Source organism: Hypoxylon fragiforme (assembly GCF_022984875.1).
Source record: "Hypoxylon fragiforme strain CBS 206.31 chromosome Unknown GGS25scaffold_6, whole genome shotgun sequence".
Taxonomy (NCBI): domain Eukaryota; kingdom Fungi; phylum Ascomycota; class Sordariomycetes; order Xylariales; family Hypoxylaceae; genus Hypoxylon; species Hypoxylon fragiforme.
The window spans coordinates 1072697-1092230 of NW_026054761.1; the positions used below are offsets into that span (position 1 = coordinate 1072697).

The following is a 19534-nucleotide window of genomic DNA, read 5'->3' on the forward strand; positions in this document are numbered from 1 at the left end:
GGCTTCAGTCGCCACTGAAGTAAAATAGGTACAGATTCATGCAAACCCACAGGCTCTTGATAGCTCGGGAGCTTACATACTGCTAAGTCCATTTGTTAGGATTTAAGGTCTGGATTTAAGGTCCGGATATAAGGCTTATACGTTGTGAATTGCATCTGAAATGATATGTCGTAAATATTGACGAACCATTCATGGATGACAAATGGATAAATCAGCTGGGTAGACCGCCAGCAACCCGCGGACACGAGTCACACGATCTGCCTGCCTATATAACGTGAAGATCATCTAGTACATGGAAGACTGGAAAGGGTCAGGGATGAGGATGAGATTTGGTGAAGCGGGAGGGAGTTTACTGCCGTCGGGCTAATAAGTTGGCCCGGCGAGAAATAGCGGTAGCGCGGGTAGGCGAGAGAAAAATGAGAGAAAAAGGGGAAATGTGTTTTAAAAAAAGAAAGATAGAAAAAGACGATGGGAGTTACGGTAGCTCGACGGCGAACTGCATGGGTCATCATCAGTCAGTTCTCAGCTCAAGGTCTCAAGGTTCGAAGGTGAATCATGGCAAGTCGAACCCTCGCGAGGGTTGTATGGTGACGCTGGCTATTCTTTGCAGAATATACCTATGTACATGATGGAGCGGATCTCGAGAGGTTACTATGGTCTAGCAAGCCCAAGCGCCGACGATACCATCTCGCCGACCTTCGACTAGGAAGCCGTCCTTAATCCGGACATGCTCCACAACCGCCGGTGCCCGGCCCCCATCGGCCTCAGTGATGCCTGCACCGCAATCCCATTGCCGAGACTCCATCTTATCGTATACCTTTACCACGTCCTCACCGGCAGCGCTAACGATCCGCCGGCTATCGAACATCATGCTCGTGATAGGGTTATCGTAAGCATAAGCATCGAATATGGACCCTGTGCGGAGATCCCATATCTACGAAATGTCATGTTAGTAAATTTCGGGGTTATTTCTTCTACGTAGTATTCACGCGGATAGGTACTCACACGAATGCTGCGATCCAAGCTACCCGTCACAAGATGCACATCGTCGAACTGGAGGCATGTTACTGGTCCGGTGTGGCCAACAAGGCTACGATGGACCTGCCCACTTCTCAAGTCCCATAACCGAACCATACCATCAGCTGTACCACAGGCTAGGGCAGACTCGAAAACCTGCAATGAACCTACGAAGTCGGCTGACCTTGTCGGTGGCCGGGCCGTTTGTCTCCAAGTTCCCTCGCCTGTGCCGATAGAGACGGAAGCTTGTGCCGCTGCCCACATCACATCAAGTGTCTGTACGCATCGTCCCTTCACTAGATCCCATTGGCGGAGTGTCTTATCTGCTGAGCCTGACACAAGGACATCGCCCCTGAAGTGAAGAGCTGTGATTTCGTCCATATGCGACTCCAGCGTAAATAGTGGACAGTCTGCCATGCTACCCTCGGGAGGGTCTACCGGTTGGTCGTCAGGGTTCTCGAAAGCCATACCATCGTCCTCGTCGTCATCTCTTCCGAATTGACTTCCTTGCGGATCGTAATGCGCTTTGCTGAGATCCCACAATCGAATAGTAGCATCCATCGATCCGGTGGCGAGGATATTATCCTCTACTTGCAGTGCTCTTACCGAAGCCGTATGACCCTCGAGTATTCCGATGCAGCGCCCAGCATTCAAATCCCAGACTTTGACGGAGTCATCCATCGAGGCAGATGCCATAGTGCCAAATGGCACGTCAAAATCCATGGCCGTGATGTTGTCTGCGTGAGCTTTAATTTCCCTTATCATAAACCCTGGTTCGAAATGTTCGTGCAATATAGGCATCGTTTTCCGCTTCACGGTTTTGTGTCTCCTTTTTGATGGCGTACTCGAAGCAGAAGGGAGTTTCTCGTATATAGACTTGGACATGAACTCGCTGGCATCTTGGTCTGTCACTAAGTCATCATCGTCGTCAGATTTGGTCGGCGTATCGGCGGCAGCAGCTATTGACTCGGCTTCATCAACAAGTGATTGAGCGTCATCTATCCGCACCTCCACATCCCCAACTGAAAGCTATGTTAGTAAAACATTGTGTTGCATGATAGAGAGATGTAAATCCTTACTATCGTGTTCTAATAAGGTCTCTTCTTGTTCTAGGCCTGCCAACCTATCGAGTATGATGCGTCTCATACCAGCTAGATTAGCAATTTTGGTATCTATCTCGTGGATCTCTCTGCTAGCCATATTCTTTCGGATCCCGAGCATTTCCAGTTCATGCATAAGCGAAGACCTTTCATTCTTCAGCTTGTGGAGATGATGCGGGCTGTCCGGCGTTGACGGGATCTCCTCGAGCATCTTTCTCCCTCTGGAAGCTCTTCTCCTGTGCTTTTTGCCATCGCTGGTTAACTCGGGAAAGGTAGCTTTGAATCCCTGAAATAAAGAGTACGAGTTGTCGTTTTCGGGTAGATCTTTGAGCATGTTGTCGGGTAGGTATGATAGGGCGCGGGATTGAATTTCGGTAGTGGAGAACTTGGAACGGACAAGATCGGTGGGGGTTGTCTTCGCCATGGTGAACATGCCTCGTTGGATACCGGGTTTCTTTAACTGTTTCTGTACTTGAGCCATGGCGTTGTGATAGTGGTTTCCGGTTGGGTCAGGACCGGGCCCTACTAAATGGCTCGCAGTTGTGGTCACCTTTCTACCGAAGGCCTCGATACCTCGTGGCTAAATAATGAGATGTTAGACAACGAGCTCACGTGCACAGTGATGAAGGATATATTAGTAAAGAAAAAATTTAGAAAAATAGAGGCGGTGAGTACCGAGAATATCGAGTCCTCGCCCTTCTGGGCATCATCATGAACGGCATTGTTTGGGTCTGAATTGGCCATGCGCGTATCTACACGTATGTAATGATTACTATGGGCGAAGAAATGGTGGGCGGTCGCACGGTGCAAATGCCACACATTAAAGTGGTAGTGTACAAAAATTGAAAAATTGCCCGAAAATCCGATATGGATCTCCTCATAAAGCTATCCAGTAGGTTAGCATGAGGAGCTCGATATCATAGGCTGGTGCGAGATAAGATGAATAAAAAAAAGCGCGGAAATAAAATGGATAACTAGACGTTTTTTTTTTTTTTTTGGTGGGTTGAAGAAGATGCAAGTAAGGCAAGGCAAAAAGAGGCAAGGCAAGGCTTAACAAATGCTTTGTAGGTCTTCAAATTGATTGGATTGCTCTAAAAAAATTAGCTCTTGCATTCTTACTTGCTATCTTCATGTATTTCCTCATTCGGTTACACGAGTCTGGGGTTGTCATTGGTAAGTTAATTTTAGGGTGTATTGGTTATCATCTGCCTCAAGTGCTATACCTAGTGGTACTACGTATGGATTATGTAAGCATTTTGGGTTACGCAAATTACATACAACAGCTATGATAAAAGCAACTCAAGATTGGTTCATCTATCTATCTTATGTATATATATGTATAGATACAATATATGTACGTAGCTGCAGCACACTCACGCATTACATGTATGTACCTACGGCGGTACACACCATCTACTCCAACTCCAGCTGCAGGGTTACAGCGTTATGAAATAAAGTTTGCATGCCGCAACCGTCATTCCTTCCTTCTTTCAGGTCGTAGTGCCGCGTTGCGACATAACATTTGCTAGTATCAGGTCTGTATGCCACATGTATCCATATCACTTGAAGCTTGCTCCTTCCTCTACTCCTTAGTACATGGAAATCTTATTCAACACATCAATAATTGATTGAACACATACCACATGCACAGGGTACACAGGGAGGTAACACGGGCATTTCAGGTAGCGAATCTTAAAACTTGTGCTGCCCGAAAATCGGCTGCGACAAAGGAGATATTCTCCCTTCACCCTTCAGCCTTGTTCAAATGTTTGTCATTTTCAGCTACTTACACAGTAGTACCCAACACCTAGGTTACTAGCTTAAGGCAGTAAGGTGGTACATGCCTACTACTATGTAAGGAGCCCCTCTTTCATTGACAGAAACTCAATTCATTGACCGAACTTCATTGACTTCAAAAACTGCCCCGCCTCTTTTAAGTAGCCTTTTTAGTAGCCGTGCTATAACCGTGTCTACCAACCTATAGTTACACAGCATGCTCTTTGTTATCCAGTCATAAGCAACATTTCTTATATCCTATATCCCTTTACTGGCCAGAGATTCTAATAGACTTCCCTTTTCTCATTTCTAAGTTCATGTCCTAGTCGACGTTTCTATATATACGGAAGACACGGAAGATATACCAAACGAAGCGAAATAGCGCCTAAACATGGATGCCATAATCGATCTCAAGGATGCCTCCAAGGCCCTGGACCTATCCAACATTCGCTACCAGCTAATGTATACAAAGCTCGCCCTTCTCACGCCGTGTAGTAGCCGTAATGCTAACAAAAGGTGTCTAGTCGGCTAGAAGATACCATTACCTTCCACTTAATCGAGCGAGTCCAGTTCCCACTAAACAAGACCGTTTACACCCCGGGCGCAATAGAAATCGGCCAGGACAAGACTCTTAGTTTTATGGATTGGTACTTGCAAGAGCAAGAGAAGCTACAGTCTTTGATCCGACGCTACGAAGCTCCTGACGAGTACCCGTTCTTCCCCGGAGCCCTGCAGAAACCCATCCTGAAGCCCCTCGAATACCCCAAGATTCTCCACCCCAACAACGTCAATGTCAACGAGCAGATCAAGAAATTCTACATCGAAAAGTTCTTACCTGCTGTGTGCCCAGACTTTGGCCCGGATCGTGGCGTGTCGGACGAGAACTACGGATCTTCGGCTACTTGCGACATCGCATGTCTCCAGGCCATATCACGAAGGATACACTTTGGCAAGTTCGTGGCCGAGTCCAAGTTCCAATCGGACCCGGAGACCTACACCCACATGATCAAGGCAGGCGACCGAGACGGAATCGGTGAATCCATTACCAATGCCGCGGTCGAGAAGCAGGTGCTAGCACGGTTGGCGTTGAAGGCGCGCACCTATGGCACAGACCCATCTACGAACGGCTCGGATAGCGCCGGCAAAATTAACGTCGAGGCTGTAGTCTCCATGTACAGAGACTTTGTTATTCCGTTAACCAAGGAAGTGGAAGTCGACTACCTCATGCAACGGCTAGAATAAAGGGGTGAAACTCATGGGACATGGGATTAGAGGCATCGGAATGGTAAGACGGAAGAAAAAGGAAAAGAAATGAAAAGACGAAAAGCACTGGCTTTGACAGAGTATTTTTATATTTGCGTTGAATTGATTCATCTAAGATGATGGGCTTAGATATTCGCTAATTGCCTTTGCGGCACCTACAAACTTGCTAGCCTCAATTAATATCATGAAGCCACGAGGCATGACACCCATTTCTTGAAAAGCGCGTTTGCTATCTGCGATGGCCTCGTCGATCTTTGTGAAGTCGTAGCTGCCGTATGCCACCGCGTGCTTCTTCAACACCTCGTCCTCGGGGTGGAAGTAGAAGAGCGTCGCGTCCTGCTTCCCCTTCTTCCTCTTCCTCTCCGCCACGTCCAGCGTCGACTCCATCTCGTTGTATGTCTTGGAGATGATGAGGTAGTGCGAGAACTCGTAGGGCTCCTTGTCCTCGACGGCGGCCTCGATCTCGTCGATCAGCATGCCGTACATGGGCGGCGAGATCTCCGAGGGCATGTTGATCAGGCGCTCCGAGAGCACGAGCCCGACGTGCTGTTTCCCAGATCCAGGCGACAGCAGGCTGGGCACGACGTCGGCCAGGGCCTCGTTCGTCCGCGCCTTCTCGCAGATGTACCGCGTCAGGTCCGCGATGGGCTTCTTCTCCCGGTGCTCGTGCAGGTTCAGCGCCGTCAGGAAGGCGTACGCGTCCGTCTCCTTGCCGTCGACCTTCACGGTCGACCCGATGGTCGGCTGGGACAGGATCAGGTCGGCGAGGCCCGAGATGTCGAAGAGCGGGGCGTCGACGTCGAGGAGCTGGCGCAGAAGCGACTTGGTGCCGTGGAAGTCGATCTCGGAGTCGAAGTTGAACCACTCGAAGTCCACGTTCACCATGTCGAAGTCCTGCGACACACACCACTTGGTTAGCTGGGATGGTTTGTGTGACTGGACTGGACTGGCTGGCTGACTCGGCTGAGTCAATGCGCCGTCGGGTGGGTGCTGAGTCCTAACTCACGTCATCGTCTGAGCTGTCCCCATCTTCTACCATCTTGTCGGGCGCCTCAGCAGCGCCGTCGGCTTCTCTAGCTCGCTTTTTTGCCATTTTGCTTCTTCTTCTTCTTCTTCGTCTTACTGATTTGAATGTGTATTAGGTAGGATACGTAAAGTAAATACTTCGATAGTAGATAAGCTATTTAACATTAATTAAATTATACATATGTAGTTCAGCGGCTGAGCTGAGAACTTGATAGTCTAGGGCGGTGTGTCACAAAAAGAAAAAAAAATATTCTGCCGTTTGGCTGACTGCCCCTCACTAATCCGGTTTGGGTTTGATAGCTGTATGGCCCGTATCTAGCGGCCTACGTACCTAAAGGCTACTAGGTAAAGTACCTAGTACTATTTATTACAGTACCTAGTACCTTGTAGCAGGTACCCGTGGACGCTTTACAGTTCTGTCATCAGTGTCATGGCGGCATGGTAGTTGATAGATAACTTGAAAGGTACCTAGTAATCAATCAACCTTAAGCTTCTGCTAAAGTCTGACGCTCAAGAAACTTTGAACGAACGTTAATGCTTATTTCATCTATCATTTCTCGTATATCGTCGAAATCATATTCAACTATACTCTTGTTTCAGAAGATGGTGGGCCTACTAAGGTTGGGCAAGCGTTCGTAACCTCTTAAGTAGTTAAGACTATTGAAATATCTAGAGGTGAAAACGAAACCTAAAATATGGAAATGTAAAAGAGATTACCAAGGAAAATAAACCTCACGAAGAGATATCAGCTGAGACTGGGCAACTTAGGAAAAGGGAAATACGAAGAAATGCTCACTGTCAGAGAGAACTGCCGTCCGACTTGGCATTGTCGTCAGAGCTCGCCCGCATTCCGTGAAGTCACCTTTTTCTTTTCCCTCCCGGTCTTGCGGCCTGATTCCGTCGCAGCGGATGCCGAGGTATTTTAGCCAATTTTATGGTGTACGCGTGTTCTTTAATTTTTTTTTCTTGATTTCTATTTCTATTTTTATTTGTGCTATTCTTATTATTACCATAGCATAAGAAGCTCCGTCGATCGATCGATCAGCTTGATTTCGAATGCAAGCAAGAATGGCGTCTTCGATCTCGCAGCTTTGCGTGATCACCATCAAAATATACATCTCTCTAGATATAGAGTTGTAAATATATGCAGACAGAGAGGTGTGTGACTGCATGACTCGTGCTACCTCGTGAGTTCCGGCGGCGACGATAGTAGGTTGCTTAGCACTCGGCCAGCCCAACCCTCCATTAACTTGCCTGCACCTACCTACCTGATAGGTTTTAGGCATTGGTGGTGAGAGTAGATCGAAAATCATCAGGATCGACACACCCCTTGGTTGGACCTTGGATAGCATGCAGCCCACTCACCCCTTCCTGTCCGAGTCGAAAATCTGCCATGCCTATTCAAGAACTCCGGTAACTATTTCATTGGCCAGGAAATTTTCCGATTCATGCGAGCTCATGTGGCCTACATCGTTACCCGGCGAATCATAAAAATCTGGGGTATAGGGGGGAGGGGGGGATGATAGAACGAACGCCTTACGAACTCTAGCGATGAGTACTACAAGTCGGTTCAGGCTGATAAATGGGGATCGAGATATAATCAAGCACGGTATTTCCTCTCTAACCATATGCACGTATATGCTCCTCGCCGCAATATAGATTTATATAGCACGCCATTGCAATCAAGACAGGCATTGTTGATGCCATCAAGGTAAAGAACGGTTTCGAACGACCAATATATTACTAGTGGGTATAATTCCGTAGGACGCGTGTCCCCCCTTATGTGAGCTCGTAAGCGAGAATGCACGACCAGTACTCCTAACCCAGGACCCGGGCCCTTTCTTTCCCATTGAACTCCCATTCCCAAAAACTCCCCTTGGTCCGGATGGAGTTTTTTAATTCGAACATGAAAGATTTTGAACTAGGATTGCCAAAAAAAAAAATGTTGTGTAAAAATTCAATGCAAAATTGTCTTTTCTTTTTGATGCCGAATGAAACCACAAAAACCCTGGTTTCACGCAAGGCCCCCCCAATCCATATAACATGCTATGCAGATGATAAAAAAAGCAATTGCTTGGTTTTTGCAAAAATTAAAAATCCTGGTTTCACCGAGGAAGAGACGCTGAGGGGAGACACAGGTAATCGCTTGGCAGGTCCGTAACGCTGAATGCGTTCTTAGTGGCTTGGTCGAGGGTTTGAACTGGACTGAACGGGGTGATGGATTCTGAATTGGGAGTCTTGGTAGGGGTAAGTTGCAGGCCCAGGCCTATCACAGCCTGGCCTGAGCTCATCGTCTTCGTGTGTTTCGGCTGGTTCTCGTGGCACACGAATTCCACGCCCTCCTCAAGCAATTCCCTTCTGGCCATCTCGATATCGTGCCTCGCTTGCTTGATAGACTTTTCCTCCCACAGCGGCAAAATGCGATAGCCTAGGTTCTCCATGATACATCGTTCGGTGAAGTTGATCTGCTCGCATGTCCAGACGTCTCGGCCCCACGCCGAACTGTAGTATTGAATCGACTCCTGTAAATCCTCTACGAATTTATCGGCAATTATTAACGAGGTCAGGATGATGATCTCGGGGAACACGCTGTCTATGTGCAGGGCTTGAACAGCTCCAGAAGGGAGCGTGTGGCGCTTCGGCAGGTCGGCATGCTTATTCAGGGGGAAGGAGATTCGCCAGCTTCGAGAAAATCTGGCATTCAAGGAGTCCAAAATGCAGACCGCCAGGGCAATGATGTCCATTGGCAGGTTCGCACGTGCTAAGATTCCCTGCACCATAGGGATAGACGGCGTCATAAATGAAGCTCCTGGTGGTAGCATTCTAGCTAGGTGAGCAGCGGGGCCTAAAAAAATTGATTAGCTTAAAGCATGTAATTGCTGAATGTCCCACTACTTACCAAGGTACTCAGAGTTAGCACTTTCGACATCTTCAGCCAAAATTCGAGGACTTTGAGCTGCAGATGAGTTTTTGGAGGAGGGCGGCGGTGTGGGGAGGTTAGACAATGGCTTGTAGAATTGCCTAAAGTAAGCGTCGTCGAATTCGAAATCGTCGTCGTAAGTCGAGATACACCTGGAGTGACCCATTGTGGATATAGTTATGAAAGTGGTGGGCAAAAAATATTTCAATATTTCAAGTATTTCAGGGAGCCAGATAAGAAATAAACCACGATGTGTTCGTCGAAGAACAGCTCATATTTAAATCAACCCAAGGCTTTTTTAAAGGTTCAGCTGAAAATACAATGCCTAACCCTAAGAATTGTATCACGGGGTTCAAGCTACTCGCATAAGTTTTGCTAGTACCGTCAGGTCGTGGTCGTGAATCAGGGAAAACGACCGAGGGGGATGTTATATACGCAAGTGAAGGCGCTAATGAGTACAAGCGCCTTCGGGTATTCGGCGAGGGTTGAAACGTCAATCAGTACTTCCTCGAAAGTGCATACGAATATAACCAAGATTTATATATGGGAATAAGGAATAAATATATGTTTGAAGAGATAGGTGTGGATGAGGCGAGGGGGATCGAGCTTATTATGCAAACGAACGCACAGGTCAGAAGCAAAACCGAGCACTTGCAGCCAGGGCCTGTGTGATTCCAGGGTTGTCCATGTAACTATGTAGTGTATGTACTACTACTATGTACTACCAAATCTATGGAGTACGGGGATGAGGTATACGATACATGACATTATTACATGTATAGGATGGATGGGTAGACTGTGTGTTAGCTGTGTGTACGTTGTATGTACAAGTACCTCACGCGAGCATAGCCGTATTCTAGTATTCATACTTGACAAGGTACCTACTTACCCAGGTAGGGAGGTCCAATCATACGTAGTAAAGTCTTTTTAATCTTTACTACCTATGTAACTTTGCGGCTACCTATAATAGTTATACTATTTGTTGCATTAAAGAGGTGGTTATTAGAAGAAGAAGAATAACTATAACTATTAGTTAGTTAGGCGTGAAATTTAAAAATAAATAGACGGAAAGGCTGAGTCGTAAGCGGAATAATTAGTAGAAAAGAAAGAAAGACTATTTGTACGATATTGATACGTATCAATAGAGTGCACAACAGGTGTCAATGTATGTATGTGCGTAGTCAAACATGTCGTTATATGTAGAACAAAGTTGAAAGAGGCTTGATAGAAAGTAAAAATCATTAACGTCTTTAGAGATCACGCAAGCTTCCTTGCAGCTTGCTCATTCTACATAGGTACCTGTAGGCTAGGTACCTGAATATTATTCGAAATAAAGATGCCTACAGACAGTCCTGGTTCAATGCTTATACCCATCAAATGGAACCTTGGCTCCAGAGGGCGAATTGGCTATCTCTTTCTCTCTAACCAAAGAAAGAGAGAATATAATATCTAAGATTAGATAGTTGGAGAACAGACTCGAGCAAATCACTCACAGATCATCGGCGATTACCTACCATGCTGCCATCCATGAATTCATATCATCTTCAGGTTGTCAGGCCATCAGATGCAGCCCCAACCCCCCGCCTAGTGTTGTCTTGAATCAAGTAGTGTATGTAACTGGGGAGGGGGCTCGAGTTCTTCGTCCCGTCGTTCTTTGTCCTGACCTATCCAGGTTATAAACCCCACACAGCGGCATAGCACCACAGCTAAGGACATCCGTTAAGAAGGGCGGAAACAGGGATAAAGACTAACGAACGAACGATGGCGGCAGAGTGGCATCGATCAAGAAAGGATATTTTAGGTAACTAGATGTATGTACCTTAGCGAAGGGGCTTTCTATGACACATGTACAGAGTACATAGCATCCATAACTGGCATACATGTATGTACTATGTAGGTATGTACACAAAGTATGTTCAATACATACATACGTATGTAGTGTAGGACTGTAAGACCAGTGTAGGTAATAGGTTGCTGCCGAAACTCCAGCGGTGAGTGGGTTCAATGTTGGGATGCAAGTATCAAATTGCCAATGGATGGATGGAAATGTTAAGTGTAAAGTACAAAATAACAAACTAAAATGATAAAACTGGTAAAGTTGTAGCTTTGAGCTTGTCCCTTTCTGGGTTTAGCTTTCCAAGGTTGCCTGAGCGGGGGCTGAGCTGCTCACCCACTTAATTCAAGTTAGTTAATGGATAGTTAGCCAACATCAAGAACATTGAAGGCACCAATGTTAGTTAGGTGGTACATGTAGGTATCCATGGACCCTTGTATTTTCTTATTTCATGGTACAGAAACTTAAGCGAGACAACGTTAAAGTGCTACGCCTCAATCAAAGTATCTTTTGCTACTTCACTTCAATATTCTTTCATTATTGATGTACCATGGGCCCCCTTTCTCTTCAATCAATGATGTTCAACTTCAATTCTTCAACTTCCTTTTCAACCTATCCCCTTCCCTTTCCTCCCTTCTACCCCTCGAAAACTATGAACATCATCTAAAATCATCGTCATGATTTTCATCAGCTTTCTACTAACTATGTAATATACTAATATGTAATATGTGCCGAGACCTATCTTACCTACCTTTTTCATCTACATGCATTTACTATTATTTCATATTCATACTCAAGTAGCCTATCATCTAAGCTACACTAACTAGTGTTTACATTCTCATGAACCAACTCAACTATCATCACCACCATTACACAGTCCAAACCCATTGTCTTCCTTAAAAGTATTATGACCATATGTAGCCCTGCGCCAACATGACAAGCCTCCCTTAAGGATGCATAAGCCTTCTCTGGGCCTTCACCGCTTTCTAAAAATCACGTACAGCTATGTAACTAAATATTTATTTACCTACATTGTCACGGCACGAAGTGACGTATAATATACGATCGCCGGCGTCTCCTCGGATTTGGAATTCTCGGATCGGCTCTCCAGGCAAGTAAGGAACCCATTGCACGCTTTTCGGTCGATACGTTGCATTAGTGAGTGGATCACCTCATTTCCGCTGTTCTAAAAGTGGATATTCAGGGTCTTCGCCACGGAACGGGTCTTGGTTGTATTCGATTCTCTATTTGTCCGGCCCTCGCGAGGCAAGGCCCCCTCTTTTACGAGGCCAGCGTGTCACCACATAGTTATATCTCCGTCGAGAGCTCGTATGTTTAAATTGTGCAACGGTTATCTGACTTTAAGAGACATGCATATTGCACCCGCGCTTCCCGAGCCTCAACTGCGTCCGATAAAGGTAAAGATGAGTGATGGTGATGGTGATGGTGATGGTGATACTCGAAACCACATCGACTCACTAATCGTCGACCCATGTGTTAGAGGGCAAAATCGACGCTGAGATTTGTCCATTCTCCTCTCCCTATCTCAATGTTTTATCCTCTTAAATCATGCATCAAGAACTCTTCTATCTTCTTCTACGGATAGCCTACAATTCTGCGTGATCCATGGTCCATTGCTGGCCAGGCTCAGGTAAACATCGTGCGCGAGTAATGATCGACAGGGACATTGAGCAAGGACAAGAAAATCAGTCTCAGAATCTCCACAACCCGACGCTGTGGTTCTCAATCTGCCCATGAGCTATCGGTGTCGATCCAAACAGATATTTGCCAACTCGAGAATCAAGCAGCCTTTTGATGTAGTATTGCCGTTAACTATACGGAAGACATGCAACGTACCGCGCGACTAGTCTTGCAACATCTAGTCTCAAGCCGTCGAAGAAATTCTGCGAACGCCTAAAAGTTACTATAAGATGCTCTAGCTGCATTTCCCAAGGCGCGCGCGGTTGGCCACCAATAAAAGGGCTTCTTGGTATGCCATAGCCTTTTCAGCTCCTTCAGCCCAACGCTATGTACTGCTCGCTTCGTCGATGTACTTTTACATTCGAGCACATCCATGGTAACCTGGGTTGGTTTTCAAACTTTGTCAAACTCCGAATATGAAGTAATAAAGACGCCTACTTTAATCCGATTTAGTCCTATCCGGCCCTGTTTTCAAAACTCGAAGCAATGTCGAAAGATATAGAGAGACCAAGTTTTAAACAAGTGAAGTAAGAAAGTCTATGCTATTTTTCGTTTTCGCAGACTAAAAGACAGATGCGATCGATCGAGTCAGTATTCTGCATGAGATATCTAACTATTTGGGTTGTGAGCGACGTATGTACCTGAATACCCCAGGGGATCATCTCTCGCTTGCTAATGATGTGCCTACATACATATTTATGTTGCTAGCGGTACCTGGTTGATGGCCCATCTGTTTTAAATCTAAGAAAATCTGAGGCTAGGCCCAGAGTGGAATTTGATCTTTTTCCCCTATCGAGATTCGTTTCAACAATATGACGTTAAAGTGTATATGCTCCAGCCTTAAAGGGGGTCTTAAAGGGGTTCAATATTTGGAAAGAACCCTGGTGTCTTTCACTCAGTATAGCAGCAAGCGATATATTACCAACCTGGGTAAGTAGGTGCTTAAGCATCTCATCCTCTCAATTATCTATTTCCAGTGGACAATGACGTTCAAGGGCTCTCTGATTTGTGGGCTCTGGCTGAAGCCAAAATCAGCTTCGAAATTCGCTTGACTTGAACTCAGTCGTGTTCAAGCTGTTGAGCCTGGGATTTCTCAAAGCGCTTCCGCAAAGTCGCTGACAAACATATCCGGATACCTACTCCAACTTATCAAGGCAGATTTGCGGTGGAAATTTAGGCGGTGGAAAGTGGACAGCGTTATATGAGCGGCGTCTGTGCCTTGTCCTGGACCTCGGAAGGAAGCTGCTCGCGAAGTTGAGTTGATTGTACATGTTGCACGATCTCTCCTTCATCCTCCACGCGTTTGTGGGGAGACGGCGTTATCCGTCGACTCGTCTTTTTGGACACGGCGTCGATCACGTCACGCGGGACCACAGAGACCCGCGTCGCCACTTACTTCTTATCCTTGTCCACGCGCGCTATGATCAGGGCATTCTTCGCTGCGGCCGGCTGGGCCGGCTGGGCCAGTTGCTCGGGAAGGGCACCGCTTGCACGAGCAGTCTGAATCGGCGTCTCCACTTAGCCGATGGGGATGATCGGCTCGTAGCAAATGCACTTAGCAACTGTTCGCGACCTCCCCATTTTTGACCAGCCGTCCGAGCTGCTACAGTGCACCACGGGTAAGCGAGACCCCGGCATCACTAAAGATGTAGACGGTGTACAGACAGCTGTGGATGTCCTCCGTGAAGAGTGGGAAGATACATATTGACACAGGGATGGTGGGCGTGGTATACGCCTCGTTGCCACGGCAGGCGAAGATGATGGCGTTGGCATGGTTGGCCGTGTCGAAGGCATCGCGCTCGATGCCACAAGAGCCGCCGTAGCCAGGTGTGTCGATGATGAGTAGCGTCTTACTCTGGGAAAAGGGGCAAGAATCGCCGGATGCGGAAGCAGATGACAATCAATGTCACTGACGCAAACTGCTTGGCACCACGATCGCCCACAACCAAGATACGTGCGTGATCGTCGATCTCAATGCGAAGCAGGTACAAACGACAGCGCTGATCTCGGTGCTCTTGTGACTGTCAGTGCACGCAAACACGGCCACTACCTATAGTATCGTCTTGGTCTTCAATCGGCATAGCCCCAAATCTCGGGCTCGAGGTCGACGATTCGCGCGGCAATGTCGTCCTGGGACCGATGATACGCGGTATAATGCCGAGCTGCTTCGGTGAGACCGAGAAAGAGTGTTATCGTGTTACCAGCCGAGGCGTATAGGCTCCATTGCTTCCTTCGCGGGGTACCCCCTTGCTTCACGTTCTTCTTAGGAACCGCTCTAGAGAGATTGTCCCTTGTTCTTGTTAAAGAGATATATCGTCCTAGAAGCTACCATTAGCATCATCTAGGAGGAGGTTGAGCCGACGGCAGTATTTAGTGATGCAGTCTATCGTCGGTATAGCCAGCTACTCGGTGCTCGAGTTTCTTGCGCTCTTGAAACCTGGACCATTTTCATTTCTTGCCCATCGACGGCTAGCTCCGGTGTTCATCTTCGTGATAAACTGCTCTGCGAACTCAATGCGCTGCTGGAATGGAAGAGGGCCACAACTGCTTGGGGTTCAGCAACCTTGGCATTCTCATCAATCGTGCCGTCACGCAGTTCAGGCAAAGGTTTGTAGCGGTGTCGCAGTCGTCTTGATGACTGAACTGGTGTCGATGTTGCGTATAAAGCGGCTCACATTATCGTCAAGCCCTCAGTGGCATGAGCGGGTAATGGAGTTCGTTCAGCCGTTTTGCTAGCTTCGTGGGCATATCCACCGCAACGCGGCAGACGTTTTCTACTTTAGACACTCCTGACCATTGCGCCGCTATTCAAGATCTTAAGGTTCTTGAACACAGATTCGCCTTTGTCTGAGAGATTCGCCTTGGCGCTACCGTTGATCGGGGTCTTCACGATGCTCACCTTCAGCCCGCCCGTGAGCTTCTTAGCCGCCTCATCTGATGAACAGGCCTAAACAAAGCTGAGGGTACCGCTGAAGAACTACGAGTTGTGGGCTTCGTACGCAGACCGAGCTATACATCCTGCCCGATCGTAGGCTCGGATGGAGCCAGTTCGTTAGAGGAGCCACCTTTTTCTTGGTGGGAGCCAGGTAGACGACGACATATGAGGGTCAAGTCTGGCCAAAAATTGCCTCTCTTTTTTCTATCTATGGATACCTAAGTCTTAACAAACGACTCAAGATTTCAATTTGGCACTGTCCTCGATCACCTTCGTCAATTTCGTCTCCACGTCTTTCAGATTATCCAGTCCCTCTTGGACCTCGGATTTGTCCTTGTATGTTTCTTTGACGTCGTCAAGTTTGTTCCACGAGAATGTGACCCATGCGAGACAGTTTCTGAGATCGTCTGCGCCTGATTCATTTAGACGTTTCGGCCCAAGGTCGGATAGGTTATCCGCCAACTCCTTCAGCTCCAAGACATTCTTCACAAGCTTGTCGACATCGTCGGCGCTGTTAATGTTGATGTAGTAGAGGATAATTTTCTCTGGCATGTTGATATAATATTGGAGGTAGGTGTTCTGCTGGGTATTATTTTGTTATTGTTTTTCCTACGTTGCTAGTATGAAATATTGAGTTAAGTCTTTAAGTCTTAAAGAGACCGGTGAGGCCGTATTTATATCCTACAATATGAATCAACTTATTGGTACGATGACGAGACCTAATGTTATGTGTGAAAACTCTCCACAGTATGGGATGGGAAGAGCATGCGTCATCTCAAGCTATAGCCACCTCAGTCCCAGGACTGGACTATGAAATGGGTGTGAGGTGCTTTTACTCATATCACTCAGGTGTTTTTACCGCGCCGATTAATATCTGACTTCATTCGAATCATGGCATGACCTAAGGTAGATGATTACATTAAAACAGCACATCTAAAATATACTTCTTGAATTATCAGATGTTACGTACCACTTCAGAGATACGTAGTGACTTATAATTTGTAAATGAGCATATTCCATTTCATTCGACGTACTCCCTATAGATGTCTTCGTGCACTTGCTATGATACTTGCTCTGACATGCTGGAAATTTCTGACTGTAGTTTTCGAGACACTTCGTACATAAGAGTAGAGTAACTCGGCGTTTTCAGGACAGACATATATATATAGTACTGTCTCGGCTCGAAATTTGTGGTTTTGGACTAGACTCGATATAACTGTGACAAAGAAAACGAACTCAAATATGGATCACAACAATAAGAAGCCAGATTTCTACACCATACTCAATGTCAGCCGTGACGCTGATGTGAGTGGCATTAGGGCCGCTTACTTGAAACTGAGCTTCAAGTATCATCCAGACAAGCTTGGCGTGTCCTCCGAAGCAAGTCACGGCAACTTTGTTCAGCTGAGAGAAGCATATGAGACTCTCATAGATCCAGTCCGCCGCCGGGCCTACGACAGGGAGCTTCCTCCACGGCCACGACCACGACAGGAGCCCGAGATGCCAAAGCAACGCCCACACTGGAACCCACACTGGAAGAGACCGCAAAGAAAAGAAAGCCCGCCGTCAGCTTTTAGCTCGTGGAACATTTACTCGATACGGACCGTGCTAGATCGCCAGGAGCCTATAGCAAGACTGTGGGATGCATGCCTACGGTTTCGATCGATTCCACCCTGGATATTTCCCAGAAACCACTCCTTCCTAAAGCTTGAGAGAAACTTTTGCGCGGAGCGAAATAACTGGATTCGGCTGAGAGATGAGCTCAATATGGCTATGCGTGGAAGCACTATGAGCGAACCGGCTGATAGGCATTCCAATATCATTGCCAAGTACTCTCAGCTTAGCAGCAGAATAGGGACCCTGGACTATATTGTTAGAAATGTTCTGGTTATTGTTGATGCGCATTGTCGTAGCCGTGGTACGCCGTTTTTGCCTCCCTTTTTTCTGTGGCAAGACTACCGGGTACACGTGGAGCTTAGCAACAGAATGCTGCCGTACTTGGCATGGTATTATGCTGAATCTACCGAAGGGTAGGTGCTTAAGCAGATAAGTTTGGCGGACGTCGACAACGGATTTCGATCCAAGTATATTGGCATCGTGTCCTGCAGACGATACGGCGTACAGCAGGTCGAACTTTTGTTCAGAAGCTAGACCTTTCCGGCTTGATGCGAGCCCTTATGTGACTACCGAGGTATTCACAGCAACATTGAAGATATAATTAAGTTACACAACCAGGTACATGCAATACTAGACTACTACATAGTACAGTGCTGGACTCATACAAATGCAGTTGTCCGTATTCAAGATACACGACAGGAGACACAAAACGGACAGAGTCGGCCAGTCGGCCGAATCTTACAAGGGTCACCATGCTGTCTATTCGCTTCGATGCTTCCGAGACATTCAGGCGATGCGAGTCGCTTAGAAAAGACTCAAAAGAGACATGAGGATTCTTCTGTGTAACAAGTTGGCCAAATCAACGCTCTGCTCCGTGCCATGAAGCGCCAGGGGCATTGGCTGGGCACGGGCTAGCTACATGTTGTGTATTACCATATTCTTGATTGGACATTCGAATTGATGATCTAATATACACTTATTACACTATGTAGGTAGGACCAGGTAGGTAGGTAGGTAGGTAGGTAGGTAGGTAGGTAGGTAGGTAGGTAGGCTGGGAGATCAGGGATCCTTAGTACAGGCTATGTTGAATATTCAAGATTTACTATTACACAGAAACGCTTTTTGTTTGCTAATTATTGTGTTTATGTGTGTAGAATGTAGATATGTAAATCCAACCACCTCGTGATACACTGATACCACAATATGCATACTTTCAGATGTCAGTTGTCACCTCATGCCTCCCTCAAATAGGCACATATGGCGAATATTGTTCCACGAATCCTATAGAAAATCCGGTCTCAAATCCTTCAAGGGACATCGTGATCAATCTACTCGCCCCCCCTTACTACTTAGTACTAAGTATATGATAAGGTTAAATACCAAGCTACCTAACCTAGTGAGGAAGCCTACAAGACTTGGTGAAGAAAACCAGCAACGCTACAGACATAGTACGATCTATATATACGTAGACTAGAACCTTATCATTCCCTTGGATGCTAGTTCTATCTATACACATATATGACATATGCGTAGTTTGATGTTAGCTCCAGCATTAAGCATTTCGGATTTTTTCCCAGGCTATCGGGACTCGGGAGCTAAAACAACTTGGCCAACATTCTCATAGCATCAAACACGAGAACATACCTATGAATACGAAAATACGAGAAGATCAACTAACTTACATCGACGTACATGGAGCATTTATAGGCAGCCTCGATGAAGATAGACATCCACATCTATCTACATACATAGTTAACCTTAGACTATCTCGCTCAATTCAAGTATCGGTCGAGCCCGGTCCAACCCCCTGTGTGCCGTAGCTGTGCGTGCTTCTTCGCGCGCGTGGGTGGGAGCTGGGGAAGACGGGTTCAGGGTTCTAGAATGTAGGGATCCATGCACGCCATTAGATAGGAATATGTTATCATGGGCTCCTCTCGATATCCTGAAAAACTACCTAAGGTTAGGTATGTAACTAACAAGCAGAGTATGTCGCATCCGTAATTTTCTTCGACACCATTTGTGGGCCAACGCCATCCACCTGCCTTATCGTCTCAAACGGCCCCCCCAGAACGACCTACCTAATGCAGTTAAACCTGTTATGATATGGTTAACTCCCCCCCTGCAACATCGCGGATACCCTCTCTTTCTGGTGCTAGTCGTTAGGCACGTTCCGAGGAAGCGAAGACTTGGAAACCTCCAATATCCCTTGACGAGACAGCACTGGATCCTACAAGCACGAAATCAGAGGGGTCACCCGGCCGGATTAAAGAGAGGGAAAGATCGTATAGTAAGTCTCTGCCGCATCTCTGGCGTTTTTTCATTGGCTCAATTGCGGAATGTTTGTC

General features: G+C 46.7%; 6 protein-coding genes across 6 annotated transcripts; 2 read left to right on the plus strand and 4 right to left on the minus strand.

Annotated features, from left to right (window-relative positions):
* Positions 1-643: 643 nt before the first annotated feature.
* Positions 644-3129, minus strand: GGS25DRAFT_319183 (mitochondrial division protein 1). The gene is made up of 4 exons (XM_049257803.1): positions 2793-3129; positions 2097-2697; positions 1006-2039; positions 644-934 (listed from the first exon to the last, which is right to left on the minus strand). Exons 1-4 carry the CDS (start codon positions 2859-2861, stop codon positions 659-661), a joined length of 1980 nt encoding a protein of 659 aa, XP_049115514.1. The 5' UTR covers positions 2862-3129; the 3' UTR covers positions 644-658.
* Positions 3130-4140: 1011 nt separating this feature from the next.
* GGS25DRAFT_319380 (chorismate mutase) lies at positions 4141-5201 on the plus strand. Its single transcript, XM_049257805.1, has 2 exons — positions 4141-4355; positions 4418-5201. The coding sequence occupies exons 1-2, from the start codon at positions 4285-4287 to the stop codon at positions 5133-5135; spliced, it is 789 nt and encodes a 262-aa protein (XP_049115515.1). The 5' UTR covers positions 4141-4284; the 3' UTR covers positions 5136-5201.
* Positions 5202-6560, minus strand: GGS25DRAFT_319453 (p21-C-terminal region-binding protein-domain-containing protein). The gene is made up of 3 exons (XM_049257806.1): positions 6514-6560; positions 6163-6336; positions 5202-6050 (listed from the first exon to the last, which is right to left on the minus strand). The coding sequence occupies exons 2-3, from the start codon at positions 6247-6249 to the stop codon at positions 5268-5270; spliced, it is 870 nt and encodes a 289-aa protein (XP_049115516.1). The 5' UTR covers positions 6250-6336; positions 6514-6560; the 3' UTR covers positions 5202-5267.
* Positions 6561-8101: 1541 nt separating this feature from the next.
* GGS25DRAFT_494399 (uncharacterized protein) lies at positions 8102-9668 on the minus strand. Its single transcript, XM_049261353.1, has 2 exons — positions 9082-9668; positions 8102-9027 (listed from the first exon to the last, which is right to left on the minus strand). Exons 1-2 carry the CDS (start codon positions 9266-9268, stop codon positions 8288-8290), a joined length of 927 nt encoding a protein of 308 aa, XP_049115517.1. The 5' UTR covers positions 9269-9668; the 3' UTR covers positions 8102-8287.
* A 4361-nt stretch (positions 9669-14029) lies between these two features.
* Positions 14030-16124, minus strand: GGS25DRAFT_522636 (uncharacterized protein; the record flags this gene model as incomplete). Its single annotated transcript, XM_049264276.1, has 7 exons — positions 14030-14154; positions 14252-14492; positions 14631-14651; positions 14747-14955; positions 15149-15275; positions 15432-15584; positions 15843-16124. The coding sequence occupies 7 exons, from the start codon at positions 16122-16124 to the stop codon at positions 14030-14032; spliced, it is 1158 nt and encodes a 385-aa protein (XP_049115518.1).
* Positions 16125-16280: 156 nt separating this feature from the next.
* Positions 16281-18213, plus strand: GGS25DRAFT_494409 (uncharacterized protein). Its single transcript, XM_049261354.1, has 2 exons — positions 16281-16473; positions 16543-18213. The coding sequence occupies exon 2, from the start codon at positions 16815-16817 to the stop codon at positions 17604-17606; it is 792 nt and encodes a 263-aa protein (XP_049115519.1). The 5' UTR covers positions 16281-16473; positions 16543-16814; the 3' UTR covers positions 17607-18213.
* Positions 18214-19534: the final 1321 nt, after the last annotated feature.

Excerpts from the sequence above, each read along its gene's own strand:
- GGS25DRAFT_319183 (XM_049257803.1), bottom strand. The coding sequence starts at position 2,861 with ATGGCCAATTCAGACCCAAACAATGCCGTTCATGATGATGCCCAGAAG. Across the intron at positions 2,698-2,792 it reads GCGAGGACTCGATATTCTCG|CCACGAGGTATCGAGGCCTT; the intron begins GTACTCACCGCC and ends CTCATTATTTAG. Across the intron at positions 2,040-2,096 it reads GACCTTATTAGAACACGATA|TTGGGGATGTGGAGGTGCGG; the intron begins GTAAGGATTTAC and ends CATAGCTTTCAG.
- GGS25DRAFT_319380 (XM_049257805.1), top strand. The coding sequence starts at position 4,285 with ATGGATGCCATAATCGATCTCAAGGATGCCTCCAAGGCCCTGGACCTA. Across the intron at positions 4,356-4,417 it reads AACATTCGCTACCAGCTAAT|TCGGCTAGAAGATACCATTA; the intron begins GTATACAAAGCT and ends AAAGGTGTCTAG.
- GGS25DRAFT_319453 (XM_049257806.1), bottom strand. The coding sequence starts at position 6,249 with ATGGCAAAAAAGCGAGCTAGAGAAGCCGACGGCGCTGCTGAGGCGCCC. Across the intron at positions 6,051-6,162 it reads GGGACAGCTCAGACGATGAC|GACTTCGACATGGTGAACGT; the intron begins GTGAGTTAGGAC and ends TGTGTGTCGCAG.
- GGS25DRAFT_494399 (XM_049261353.1), bottom strand. The coding sequence starts at position 9,268 with ATGGGTCACTCCAGGTGTATCTCGACTTACGACGACGATTTCGAATTC. Across the intron at positions 9,028-9,081 it reads TGCTAACTCTGAGTACCTTG|GCCCCGCTGCTCACCTAGCT; the intron begins GTAAGTAGTGGG and ends CAATTTTTTTAG.
- GGS25DRAFT_494409 (XM_049261354.1), top strand. The coding sequence starts at position 16,815 with ATGGATCACAACAATAAGAAGCCAGATTTCTACACCATACTCAATGTC.